General features: G+C 38.7%; 1 protein-coding gene across 9 annotated transcripts in view; it reads right to left on the reverse strand.

Annotated features, from left to right (window-relative positions):
- The window catches only part of FGF14 (fibroblast growth factor 14), a 409,258-nt gene that overhangs the window by 124,206 nt on the left and 270,170 nt on the right, over positions 1-14,882 (reverse strand). The window contains exon 1 of one of the 9 annotated variants that reach the window (XM_071807126.1): positions 12,341-13,402. The exons of 7 other annotated variants lie outside the window; for them this stretch is intronic. In XM_071807126.1, coding sequence (XP_071663227.1) covers positions 12,341-12,533 — 193 coding nt within the window. In that variant the 5' untranslated portion in view covers positions 12,534-13,402. Of the gene's footprint in view, positions 1-12,340; positions 13,403-14,882 lie in introns of those variants that run through there. One more of the 9 variants, XM_065829697.2, reaches the window with a different exon arrangement.

Consider the following 14,882-nt stretch of genomic DNA (forward strand, 5'->3'; position numbering starts at 1 on the left):
TAACATCTAGTGCCATAACTGATCTACATGTGTTATGTATCTATGGCTGCACCCTGTTGCCAGGATAGTCAAAACCACTTTCCTCCCTTCAACTGTTTTTCCTAATTTAATTTGCAGACAAATAGTTAGCCAAGCAGCAAGTTTCACTGCTCCCACTGGAGCAAGAGGTGAGATCCAGCACTGGTTGATCTTACTGTAATAACTGAGCATCAGCCTCATGGCTAACCTTCCCTCAAGCCTTACTTTTGCAATACAGAAGGATGGCATCACAAAGCCCGGTGACTCCGAATGACAGGACTGAGCAACTGTGTGTTGTTATAGCTGGGGAACAATCCTGTTTCATTTCAAAAGCAACTCTGCTGAGGTTTACAGGCAAAGGTGGTAGCAAAAGGCTTTCAGAGCTATAGAAATTCATATTTCTCCTTCTCCTGTGGGAGTGGAAATAGGAAAATTTCTGTCTTGCTCTAAATATAGAGTCTGAATGACCCCAATAAAGAAAATCTATTAAATCCTTTCATCTTTGCCTGAAATAGGAGCTTAGATACCAGCAAACAGACAAACTGAAAATATTCAGAATTAGCTCACTGATCAACTGCCTCACAATTTTGAAAATAACACTGATCTAGTGCCTCCCTACAAAGGCAGAAAAACCTAACTAGCCAAACACTCCAAGAGCTGTAAGGTCAATTGCATTCAGTGTGCAGAAAGACCAAGGTCTAATTCATCATGAAAATGTTTTCTCAAAGATCAGGAAGAGAAACAAGACCCCTCAAAGCAATAATACTGTTATTTCAATGGTTTATGTTTCCATAGCAGTAGACAGTAGAGTGCAAAACTGCGTAATTTTCATGTTACTTAAAAAAAAAAAAAAAAAAAAAAAAAATTAAAAAAAACCTTTGCAGAGATAAAAATTCAACTCAATAACCAAATGAAGGCATTCAGGACTCACCAAGTTGTCAACATATTAGAGCCACTGTGCGAGACATTGCTGATACTATGGCATAAGTGAAGAAACATTTTTTCACCTCCTACACAGCTATGACATATCCCTAAAAAAGAACTCAGTATGCCACAATCTATTGGACTCAGGATGAGAGTTGTGCCATTAGTCCTCTAATGTCACATCTGAACTACTTTGGAAAATAAACAGCATACACTCAAATTGATCCTATGTAATAACATACTTCTATCTGGAAATCAACTGGAACTAACACCACTATACATGAAAATATGACACAATCAAATACTAGCTGCATCTCATATCAATAAATAGAAAAACAAACAAACAAACAAACAAACAAACAACAACCAAATAGTTAAAGACTGTTTCTATATGAGGTCTTGTCTGTAGTAGTCTGTGCTATCCTTGATACGATTAATGGCAAAAATTACCTAAAAAGAAGCAAAACCTTTTTACTGCTTCAAGCTCCAAATGTGGCTGGTGCCCTACTGTAATTAGGAATGGAAGTTAATCACACCACTTAGATAAATAAGAAGCCTGAATTCAAAGCTACTGCTCCAAACAACCCCAATTATGTCCTAGATGGGTCCTAATATTAGGACAGAAATAATTTTAAAAATTAAAAATTACATTGTCTTTACAAGTCAGTTTAATCTAGTTCTTACACCTCTAGTCAGGTTGCTCAGGTGGATTCAGCTGACCCTTTCCACATGTTAACATGATTGAATTTTCTTAAAGTCTAGCCAAAATTTGTTGTGAATGCTTTTGGAATAAGAACATCAACAATTTACCGGCAATGCATTCCCCCCTTAACTACCTGGACCCCACCCTTATAATACTTACATCTAAACACAAAGACTTACATCTAAAGTCTTACTTACATCTAAACACAAAGAGTAGAAAACAGGCTTATCTTCCTTACATCCCTCTCTATATTTAAAACAAATGCCAACTGTGAAAACCAAAATACCAACACTGTGTGAAGTTGGTAACAAGCTGACAATGTAACAGTTAAGAACCTCTAAGCTTAAATATTTTTTAAGATAAGACTCACTATGTTCCTCATACTTGTGCTACTAGGGCTGCTTAAACCATGGGGATTTTTAGCTAATGTTATTGGAACTTTTGAAGTGGAGAGTTTTAGTAAATCAGATCCTGAATTTTTGACTGTTTATCCATGACAAACTTTGAATAAATCCTGCCCAGTGACATCCATTGACCCTGAAAACTACCCCAGCAATGCAACAGAAATGTTTCTTTATGCCACCAGTTCATTTCAACCATTACCTTTGCCACATAAAACCCTAGTAAACAGGGTGATGGATTGAATTGTACAGAATATGATAGGCGGCCCTGAGATGGCTATTGGCTTGATCCTGCCATTTTGTCATCACAACAACACGATACAGGTGACTATTCATACCTTACTTTAACTACAAGTAGATTATTTGGGCTTAACCTACACTGATTTTAGTAGTTTTTTAATTGTGTGGAAAACCTGATGAGTCTTTGTGTCTCTGTTGTTAACAAAAACAAACTTGTGAGACAAAAACATTTCAGTTTTGATATACCTGTCTGTAAGTAGAGAACTACAGAGTATGTGTAATGAGAACGGCTCACTTTTTCCGTCTTCCTGTGGTTTGGAGTAAATTATATTATCTTTACAGCGATATTCACTGTTTCCAAATAAAGATGGCTGCTTACTTGTAACATTCTATGTTTTCTAAATGCCATAATTCATATAAATCTGAGCCATCCATTCATTTCAATTTATTTACATGCATAACTTTTTTGCCCATTTTACACAGATGTTACAGCAGAATGCTTTTTATACAGAGCATTATAAGTCAGTGTTACTAAGATTTCCAAAATCATGTGCATTACATCGAAAGATCTGATTTTAAGGTAGTAACATCAGAAACTCACAGTTGTTTAGCACATATAGGCTACTTAGACAGCAAAATTTAATTTATACATTTACATCTACAAAAGGACTAAAATGCTAAATTTCTTGTACCCGAATTGCAATTTTGGAGACATCTGACCTTTAGAGATGTAATTCAAAATTTGTATCTCTTTTTCCTTAAATATTGCCACAAAAAAAATCATTACTGAGGGTCTGTGGAAGCAGGTATCTCATTTGCTTTAGCAAAAGTCTATGGACACAGGAACTAGAATGACATTTATTTCTACTTTGCCAGGAAACTAAAATATAACTAGAAGCAATAATGATGTGGGATTTAGCAACCTAATGCCTGGAAGAGTTCAATCATAAACTAATCTCTGCACAAAAGCAACTTCAGAGGGGGAAAAATAATAAGGTTAGTATAAAAATGGTTCTCCAAATCGAGAGTGTTATTTTAAGCAAACCGAAACTATACTAGTAAGGAATTAAGACTATGCTCTTCATTTGTTAATATTTATTAAAAAGGTATAAATGATCTGTGCACCAGACTCTAAGGAGCATGTGATAAACACAAAATTTGACTACTCAAATTAAGCTATTTAGAGGAAAAAATAACTTGCTTTGTTGTAATAAGTGATGATAGTGTATATTTTTCATTATTAGTAATTTTCTAATGAGTTTCTTAGGAGGAATATACATATTTTCAAATCCCTAAAAGCTGCACAATCTAATTTCAATAATATTTACTAGAAACAGAGGTTTGCGTTTCTTCAGACTACCTGCATCAGTGGGGATCAATCTCTCTCAATTTTTCAACCCCAGGAATAATTTCCTATTAAAAATTCTAAAGCATCCTATATTATTTCATAATTAGTTCTACTTCGTGGCATAGTTGTGATCCCAGATAAATTATAAGATAAAGAAAAGGAACTAATAACAGGAGGAATCCATTAGTAATTTTTTTTGTGTGTTCCTACACACAAAAAGGAGAAGGCAGCCATACTTAAATCTTCATCCTGTCATCATACCTTTACTTGCTTGAGAGCAATCACGGATCACCTTATCAGAGGCTTGATAAGGCAAGGCTTGCAGTGGACACAAGAGGAGCCTTGCTAAAATTCAAAAGGCTGTAGTGAAGCCATCCTGCCATGTAAGTCTCTTTCTAGTGTCACAGAAAGATATTCCATAGTTGATGGAATCTTGTTTTCATTGACTTAAATAACACAGTTCAAAATGTTATTGGGAATAAAATATTACACATTTCATGTGTATTTGTTCTGATTACAAAGAAGGAACTGTTCTGATTACACAGCAAGCAAAGTGAACGAAGAAAATAGAACAATGAAGTTTGAAAGTTCATTTATTTCATAGTTCACTGGTATATAGATTACAGTGGCAAATTGTTCAACTCATCAGAATTTCTTATGAAGAGATGCAAACCACTAATTAAGGCAGAGGAATTTAAGTTTCAGTTATACCTGAACTACATAAATGAAAATGAGAGGAGCTGGGGTATTCACAATGCATAAAGCAGTAAGAGTGCAAACAACTAAACATCCAGTAAATGTCACAAGATTTTGAAAAAGTTGTGAACTATAATCCAAGAACTACAGAGTTTAGGTTGCAAGTGAAAATTGGTGAAATTGATTGGTGAAAAACCTTACTCATCACATTTATGAACAAATTTGTTAAAAGACCATTCTTATAGACCAAACAAAGAAGAAACTATCATGGCTTAAAAACAAAACAAATGAAAACATAAATACCTGTTGTAATTATACTCCAGCAAACAGATCGTTATTTATGAATTGCCAATAAACTTTGCACACATTAATCACAAAAATTATGTCTGCTGTTATACAAAAAACTCTGTTAGACCTTTGGACAGAAAATGTAAGTATCATACTGAAATAGACTTCTTGTTGGTGAAGTACTCACTATTTCATTACAGAATATACCTTTTAAAGAAGAGCATTAACATAATCTAGGCATTATAGGTATGTAATGTTTTAATATAAAAGGGTATACATAAACTATAAACTCAGTACTTATGATCACAGAAGTCTGATGAAAATAGTTGCCTTTCAAAGACATCTTAAATTTGCACTATGCAAAATGCTACAATAAAAGCATTGCAATTTTAGTAAAAAAATGTCATTGCTCTAGTTTTATACACTGAGCATCTCTATAACACTCAGAGAGTGCAAATTCTCATCAAAACCAAACTAGAAATACCTCTAATGCATTCCTACTGTAAGGGAGACCTTGATACCATCTCCCACCTCTAAGCTCATAGTTTCACAAGAATCTCCACTGTAAAGAAACCTGCTGACCTTTTCTTAAGCCTGACATGTCTGTTGTTTGCTGAGTGACTTTGAAATTCAGTAACAAAAATGCCTTGAGGCTTGTAAAGTCTGTTTTCATTAGGACATGAAATTCCACTCAGGTTTACCTGTACAATGGACCATTACAAAATTGAGACTAATTTAAAAAATTATTGTTTCCTTTCTCTCATTTACATTAAAACAAAACAAAACAAATCAAAACAAGCACTGGAAACAGTCTAATAACCAAAACTAGATGCCTTCTGGAGCCAGTCTTCACACTACTAACACAGGACCAGCAGCAGCTACACTTAGTGTATCAAATACATGTTCGAGTTTGCAAAATGAAGAAGAAAAGGCAGGTTTTGCAATAGAAATTATAGTTAATTAAGTAGGACTTTTTACTTTTTTAAAAATTAACTTCAACAGAGAGAAAAAGACTATGTGCTTGTGTTTCAGAATACTGAAGGATTCATACATGACATAAAATACTTGATTTAATATTTTAAACAAATGCTGAGGCCTATCATTTATTTATGATGATTACTGTCAATCAGCAGTCTAATCTTGCTTCAATATACAGCAGTTTTATAGCACAGTAACTCTAATGCCTCTCAAAAGTTCTACACCTGGATCAAGACCACAGATTTAATCAAACTGTTTAATTTAGTTACATCCTAGATATTATACTTGGTATCCTAGAGAAAGGATATACTTCATATTCCTATTTCAGTCCATTTTCTCCGCTTCGTTTACGAAAATCTTATGAACAAGCAATATCATGTTTGTTCACTTGTACTCACCATTTTATGAAACGGCACACAAAACAACCTGGAATCCTGAAAACCTTGAGGGAACAAGGTTTTTGTAATGTTTTTAACATAGTCTATCTGTTTAAATTTTATATCAACCTTTTACTACTTACTTCTTTCCATCATATATTAGCTTTCCTTCGAAATACCAAAATTATCCATCTTCTTTGGTTAGTTATTTATTTATTTACAGTAATGTAAACTTAAGTAATGTCACCTATTTCAGAATATGATTAAATCATCTACAGTTTGTAACATACAATCAGAACTTGAGAGTCCTGGAATCAACTCCTGCCTGTCTCTGACTCGATCCAATTATACATTCCTAAATCCTGGCACTAAAAGCAGTGAGTTTCCTTCTTGGCACCAGGAAATAGTACATTCCCTCACTTCCAGTCCCATACAGAAATGTTATTGTCTAAAATGCAATGAAAGTGATTGCTGATTTTACATCACAATAGAGAAAATCAGAGCTTTAGTAATTTTCTCAGCATCTTCTATCATGGAATGTAGTATCATATATTCTCTCTGTTTGCACACCACTCCTTGTATGGCAGAGCATAAGATCTGAATTAACACTAAGAATTCTTAAGAGCAAAACCATACCAGTTCCAAAGGGTTTCAGAAAAAAGATGATAGCACAGTAAGAATACATACCGTTGGGATATATCATCCTTAGTATCACTAACTCTAATGCTTGGAAAAGGTAAAAGGAGCTCACATATGAGCAAGCAAGATAGGCTTCTGTTTACTCATTATGAAAAATGGGTATCCAACCTCACAGTTTTGTGTATCTTCAAATTTCTAATTTATACTTAGAGTCTAAATCAAGACTTTAACAGCAAAGTTTCCTGTAATATACATTTTGAGTGTCCTCTCTATATTAAAATTCATTACTGTAGTTTGTAAGCTACTGACTTGAAAATTCATTGTTGAAAATGAGTTTTAAGCACACGGTTTTTGTGTAATTAAAATAAACAGACTGAAATGCCATGAAAAAATAACATCCAGTAATAGATCATGTATTAATAGACACAATACTGTCTTTAAACAGAGCATAGACACTTGGCCTTGCTTATAACATTTCAATTGCTACAGCACAATGGATCAGAAACCACCTATACTGAAATCTCCCTTAATATCTCTATTAACTTTGTTAGTTCTACAATGCATTTAATAGATACAATAACTGATATCCTACCAAAAAAAAAAAAATCATTATATATGAACAGAAACTTCCTGAACTTTGGAGATCCAGCACAACCACTCAAGAAAGAAGAGTTCATTTGCTAATGAAGAGTTAAATCTCCAGTTGTCAAGTGAAGATAGTGAAAAGCAATATCTGTATATAAGAAAAGTGAAATTTGTGTTCCTCCAATTTCACATATCCTCCGTATATGCAAACTTCCTGAGGCAAATCAATGCAAACCAATGCTTATCAGAAAGAAAGAATCAAACAAACCACCCCAAACAACATAGCACTTTATAGACAACACAAGCAAGGAATTCAAGCCAAAACAGCTGTGAAGCCTCCAAGAAATTTCAATAAATCTTAACTTGCAACCAGTACCAAACTTGGGTGTAGTTAAGTTTTTCTACTCAGTTTATATTAAAATAAGAGATATTCTGAAATATTTCTGAGATATTCTGTCCAGTATTCTATCACCCATATTTGAGATATTTCTAAAAATCAATAGTCCCTACAATTATGTTATCAACTTGAAGTTCTTTTTCCCCATTTCCTCTCAAAACCTTCTCATTCATCACTTGTAGAGCTACCAAGACCAGCTCAGAATAAGAGAATTACAGTCCAGACATGACTACATTTCTTCTTAAGACTCCCTTAGCAAGCACAGGGTCTACGTGAAATATTGAATGCAAGGAAAACTTGACACTGAGTCTAGCAAATCACATATTTAAATATGGTTTTTAAGTATGCATAGAGTATTTTACCATGAGAAATGGCATACTAACACATTTTTTAATTTGTGATGATCAGTTCTTTGAACAGATTAGCAGCAATGAAAGAAAAAAAAAATGAAAATTTGATTTTTTTATATATACTGTTAACACTGGGTTTGTAGTTCCAAAAGGGTTGGGGTTAATCTATTTCACATGAAGAGAAGTAGTGAAGAATAAGTAACATCAGTTCAACACCCAAAAAAATAGTTTTGCATCTATACAATGCAGTAGCTGTGGGCTTTAGTGAACTTCCAAGAAAAATTAATTCTGAGGACAGTCACACAGGAAAGCAAAGCTACAGGTTTTGGTCCACTGAAACTTTGAGGAAGCCTGGTTATCTGAGGTTACTGCTGACTGACTGGGATTCAATGGGATTTCTTAAGTTTTGGGAAACGAGGCATGCACACCTGTGTGCACAGATCTCCATTTTGGTTCTGCTTACATCATTCCACAAGTAGGAGAACTAAGAACTACTTAAGGCACTATGTGTATGGGGAATTAACTTACGTCTGAGATTATGGACCACTCCCATGTGTGCTGCAAAACATTATCTGATATACTGAGGAATTTTCCAAAAATGTTTTCTTTGGAGAATTAAATTACCTTTGTAGAGGCAAGAAAATCTAATCAGGGCATTTTCTGAACATGTTCCCTAGGTCTCTCTTTCTCATAAATATTAATGTAGAAAATCAGAGGCCAAATCATTCTAAAATTCATACACTATGTGTATGAATTTTGAAGTCTTAATGTGGCATTAGCACATAGAAACAGTAAACATTACACTTGGTTTTTAATACATTTAAATGTTGAGTATTTTCCAGTAGAATACTCTCAAAGGACCTAATTAACCAAATGACGATTATTCAGATTAGCAAAGAAGCTAGATATGTAAATGAAAATATAGGCTAAGAAGTTTGAATTTGCACTAGTGACAAGCATATGTTTTTAATCTCTCTGCACTGTAGTTGCACAAGGTGAAGAACTGACATTCATTTTCTTCTTTTTATTGGGTAGCCCCAGGTTATATAAGGTTATTTCATAAACAGATTCAAAACCTTGTCTGTCGATTGTCCCATTAGTGATTCTATTAACATACATTAAGCCACTATAACTGAACAACCTCTGTTCCAGGAGAGGATGATTCATAATTGATTGATGTCTGGCATCAGTGTCAGGCAAGATCTTGGCTTTGTGGATATTCAGAAATTAATGACGGTGATTTCTTCATCGGATGACAGGTAGAATAAAATAAAGATAAAATAAATTTGAAATATCATAATACTAAACAATATGAATCAAAGCTGTCTGGTAGATGAAAATGGTTTCATCCACTGAGTAGATTATCAGACAAGTTTTCCACAGAAATCACTTTGCCAGTTTAATTCATTAATCAAAGTTTTAGAAAAGCTGGTTCAAATTGCCATTGTGTCTGCCATTACAGGCGATATATCAGCAAATACAAATACTACCCTCTACCCTGAGTGAACTCCTGGATGTATCTTTAATGCTGCCCTTCCTAAAATGTTAATCTCCCAAAACACACTTCTGTTGATATTTTAGTATGGCCCTAAAGGAAGGACCATGAACAGAAAATTAGTCACAATGACAGAAAAAATTATATTCACTTGAGGATACATATGATTTTATCATGTTATGTATTTGCATTTCACAAATAAATCCCACTGAACAAGAACAGCACTAAAAGGCATTTTTTTAAGAAGAACTGAAAAATAAATAATATTTTCAAAAGTTTTCTAACATTTTGGTAAGTGTTCATACATTATGTATATCTAATTCACATACACACATATGTACAAGAGTAAATGTATATTTTTAATTTAAAAAGCATCATCATGAGTTTTTGCTGCCTGCCTGTTCCAAAGATTGGAAGACACTTATTTTTAATATTTAAATACAAAGCAAAACACTTCTTTATTCCTTGAGCAATACAGTCTAGCTTTTACTGCTCTACATAACAAATATTTTAAAGATACTTCTATTCTTCCATTGAATTGTACAAAAATGCATTGAGATGGTTTATCACATCTCAATGAGCTCATTTTTCACAATGTTCTCATGACACTCTGTGTATCATTTACACAAGGTTTATTTGTCAAAATCCCATAGCACCTTTCTGACAAAAGATGTTTTGAAATGCATCCTATTTTGCTTGGCCAAGACTTATTTTAATGGGTTTGACAGTGTGATTTCAGTGAAGAATTCAGTGGCCGTTTAACTCAGTTTAGGAAAACTAAAAAGAGACTCTGATAAATGTTCCTTTTGTAACTCATACAAGGTACTTTTAAATAAAACACTCTTATGTGTTTTTTCCAAATTATTATTCATTATATATTACTCTGCATAAGATGTTTAAATAATGACTTCTGCTTTATTGCTTCTTCAGTTTCCCTCCTAAATAGCATGCAACTTTGAATCCACAGGTACTCCATATATCACTTTATGCATCATGAACATACACAGTAAAAGGCATGACAGCATTTTTTTCAGGAGGAATTCTTACAGGTGAACAGTAAGTCTGAGACTTTAATGTAAATCAATGGATAAATAGCACTGTGGCTCCATTTGAAGGATTCTTAGAGAATATAAACTCAGTATCCCTTGTTCTGATTATTTTTCCTGGAATAATCTGTAACAATGGTGTGGGTTACAGTTATGTTATATTCTAATTGAGTTGTTTATTCAAGAATGTCACAAAGTCCCTTACAAAAAAAAAAAAAAAAAAAAGAGTGAAAAAGAATGAATTTAGAAGTCTCTTTAAAGCCCCTTCCAACCTCAGAAAATATTTGGCATCTCGGTGCTGTGAGATAGTCATCTCCTCCTCAAACCATAATATAGTCAAATACACAGCTTTCCCCAGATAAGACTTCAAAGGTGGTCAAGAACAATTGCTCAGTTACCAAATACCCCTAAACTTGTTTTCATGAACAACTATCACACATATGAATGCACCATCAGAAACCAGCTACTCTAGTCTTCTTCTTAAGCACACATGCAGACTGCCTAAAAATAAAGGACCATAGATTTTGCCACTGACATGTTCTCACTCATCTTCCCTGTGTCACTGTACTATATGAAAATCACAAGATTTAGCTTGCATTAAGAATCACAAGAAATAATCCTTACAGTAATAAAACCAGGTAAAAATAAAATGGTATGGATTTTGTCAATTCACGCTATTTTAAGTATAAAGCATGGGGAAAAGCAAGAAGGATCAAGCAAGACAGATCACTGATTTTGTTTCTTAAATTTATCTTCTGACCCAACCTAAAGAGGAGCTATAGTATACACACCAAGCTACAACACATGGTGGCATTCTTAACATAACAGAGGGTGGCTTGTACTTTACCATTGACTGGTAGGTATTAGCTACTTTTTGAGTGATACTTAACGTTTTCACTGTTCACTATACAATCCCTTTGTTCCAGAACTATGTTTCCTGGGGACCAGTACAAAGTAAGTCATCATCATTTCTGAACACTGTTGAATATTGAGTTAAATACCACAGAATCAGAAAAAAAAAATTAAAAAAATAGAGAAGTCATTGCAACATCAGTTAACTCATTTTATTTCTCTGTTTTTAATACAAAGCACTGATAAAATGCAATCACCATGGTACTAGTTTTATTCCTCTCTGTTGACTACTGGCCATCGACCCCAAAGAAGAACTGCCTGCACAACTTGCTGGTCTATATGAAGCAGCCCTGACGCAGATGGGCAGAAGCAGGCAGACCTGTGACTGGGCACTCACTGGGACGCAGACCAGCACTCCCACAGTTGCCAGTCAATGCTGTTACCTCTGACTTTGGTGACTGGGAAGTCACCGGGAAGATGGGAGCAGGACCTCTGCATTACGGCCAGGCTACGCCTACCAAAGCCAAGACAGCGGCTCAAGAAGGGATTGGCAAAAGACACTAGACAATGAAAAAGCTTTCCCGCTGTGTGCCGTTTGTCCTTTAAACAAAAACACGGGTGAGATAGGGACACGTGGGGAGACGGGCAGGGCTCACTCCTCGACACGCGGGCCGCCTCCCCAGAGGGGTTTCCTGCCCCGGAGCTCACCTGCCGTGACCGACACCTGAGCCCCTGGGCAGCTGGGACCCGCCGGCCGCGACACCTCGGGCGGCAAGACGGGGGTCCCAACCGAGGGACCACAGTCCCGCCGCGCCCCTCATCCCGCGGAGCCCAACGCCCGCTAACAGGGAGGCGGGAGCCTCCCGCTGACAGGAGCGGGGACGGCGTTTGGCGACTCCCGTCGCGGTGCCGCCCGGCCCGGGAAGTTTCTGGCCACAGGTTGCCCCCTTCCCTCCCGCCCCCCCGGGAATCCCCACGGGCGGACCCGGACACAGGGACGCACCTTGGCGCCGCAACCGCCGCTTCTTGAGCCCGAAGATGCGGACCTTGGAGAAAATGTCCACCAGGTTGCCGTTGCAGAGCCCACGGTTCTTGCTGGGGCTGTTCCGCCTCCTGCTGGCCGAGGGCCGGTCCCAGTGCTGCTCCCTCGCCTGACGCTTCTGGCGGATCAAGCCACTGGCGATGGCCGCTGCCATGGCTGCTCGCCGGCTCGCCCACGCCGGCCGACGCCGCGACGGACAGCAGGGAGGGCGGCGGCGGGGCTCTCAGCCCCGGCGGGGACCCATCCCCGGAGGTGCGGGCAGGCGGGAGCCTCCTCTGGCCCGAAGCGCGGCTGCAGCGGGGCACCCCCGCCCTGCGCCCCGCGGGAGCTGCCGCCGCCGCAGGTCACCGCATGGGTGCCCCGCCGCCCCCTCTCGCCCTGCCCCGGTACAGAGGCACCTGCTCGGACCGCGGATGTCTGCGGGAGGGCTGGCGGCGCGGAGCGGAGCGAGCGGAACTCGGGGCAGAGCCGCGCTCGGTCGGGTCGGGTCCCGCCGGCAGCGTCTCCTCCCTGGGCTGCCCCTCAGCCCCGCGCCGCCGCCCGCTCTCCCGCCGCTGCCATCGCCGCGGCCGGGGTGGCTACCGCCGCCTTTTGCAGGCTCCTGCCTGATGATTGCCAAGTGCTTTCAGAAATCAGCATCTGGAGAGAGCAATCTTCTTCTCCGGGGAGAGCTGTAATCACGGCTCTTCAGTCCCACCCCGCTCCAGCCTCCCCTACACACACACACACACACACACACACACGCATGCACACACACACACACAGAGGCACGCACCGCTGGAGCTTTTTCTGTCCTCCCTAAGGCAAGGGGCGGCGAGGGTGCAGAGAGTGGAGGAGGGACGGCGGAAAGGCAGGAGAAAAAAGCAAAACGGGGCGAAGGGCGGAGGGAAGGGGTGTTGCCGATGCGGTTTTCTGGTGGGAACAAGTGGGTTCCCGGCCGATCGGCCACCAGGTGCCTCTGCTCCCCCTTATCTTTCCGGATGGCTTCGTGCGGGGCTCCCTCCCTTCGGGAGAGGAGGGCGCGGGTCGCTGTCGGACGGGCTCATGGCCCTCCCGACCTTCTGCCGTCCACCCCGGCACACCGAGCCACCCTCGCACCCACCTCGCCACCTCCCTCGCACCGGCTGCCAGCGGGCGGTCCCCGCTGCCGCACCCAGTGGTGACACCGGCTCCTGTCCCCGTTCCCAGGACGGGGAAGCTGCAAACACACCTACGAGGGTGAGGAGACCGTCCACCCAAAGCAAGACACACTCTTTGTGAGAAAAGACTATAGCAGAAATAGACTTTTAGCTCGGAACGTGAACTGATTTCTGAGGTTTCAGAAATACCAAAGGAAATCCACAGGGCTCTCACAAACAAGCTGCAGTAGGTAGATTTATTGATCACCAGCACTATGTAAAATTATTTCTTTTCTTTTTTTTTTTTTTTTTCATTATATACGTCTTGGAGCACTTGAGCAAGCACCAGCCAAGCATGTTAGACAGAGAATTCCTAAGGAATCTCTGTCCTGAGGAGTTCACAATACACTGCAGATAATATATACTATCTAAAATATGTAAAATATGTCTCTTTTCTTTCATCTTTTTCTGTTGGGTCTTCTCCCTTTTCAAATAAGGCTCAATGTTTTCCAGATTTACTTTCTGCCAGCCTGATGATGAAACTTCCTGAAGTTATAACTAAACAGAGGAAAGCAGAAAAAGAAAGCTAGCAGCAACACAGAAAATAGTGCTGAGTTATCCTATAAGGAGGGACAGATATGCACACAGGGAAATATCATGTAATAAATATATATTTACTCTTTTACAGTAAATTTACAGTAGATGTACTTATATTGTTTTCAGAGTATTCTGATGTCTTGTTAGATGGTTCTTCACAAAAACAAGCTTTGAAGTGTAAATATCCATCCAGAATAATTCACTGTTTTGCGATACAGATCATCATAGGTAAGAATAGGTTCCTGTTTCAGCAGAGGCTTCAGCATCTCTAATACTGACCATTATTTCCCTAAATCCTTTAATCTACAAAGGGCTATTTTTATATAGAGGACAAAATGTATGGTAGGAATTCCCTTGTACAGGGATTTTGTATTAAATACTAGACCAACGTGGAGCAGAACGTGCACAATCGAATCTGGATAATACATTTTAATTCTATTTAAAAGTGTCTCTAAAGAGATTCAACTAAAACAGTCGCCTTGGATTTTCTGTCTGGCAGTTTTTTACAAAGCAGCAATTTCCTTACAACGGTCACAATTACCTTAGCTAACACAATTAGACAGAGAGGGTTTGTTTATTTATTTATTTAAATTTCACTGTAGTCGTTTAGTACACTGCTTCCCTTTTGCATACTTCTCAGCAGCGGATAAGACAAGTTGTTGCCTTCCTTAAGGCTCCTCAAGACAGAAGAGCTCCTTCAAATGCCACCTCAACGGGCACCCTCCCTTGTCCCGGTTCCGCATGAGCTCCAGCCCGTCTCTGTCGTCAGCACCATGGACAGCGACAGA

This window comes from Patagioenas fasciata, chromosome 1, assembly GCF_037038585.1.
Source record: "Patagioenas fasciata isolate bPatFas1 chromosome 1, bPatFas1.hap1, whole genome shotgun sequence".
Classification (NCBI taxonomy): Eukaryota; Metazoa; Chordata; class Aves; order Columbiformes; family Columbidae; genus Patagioenas; species Patagioenas fasciata.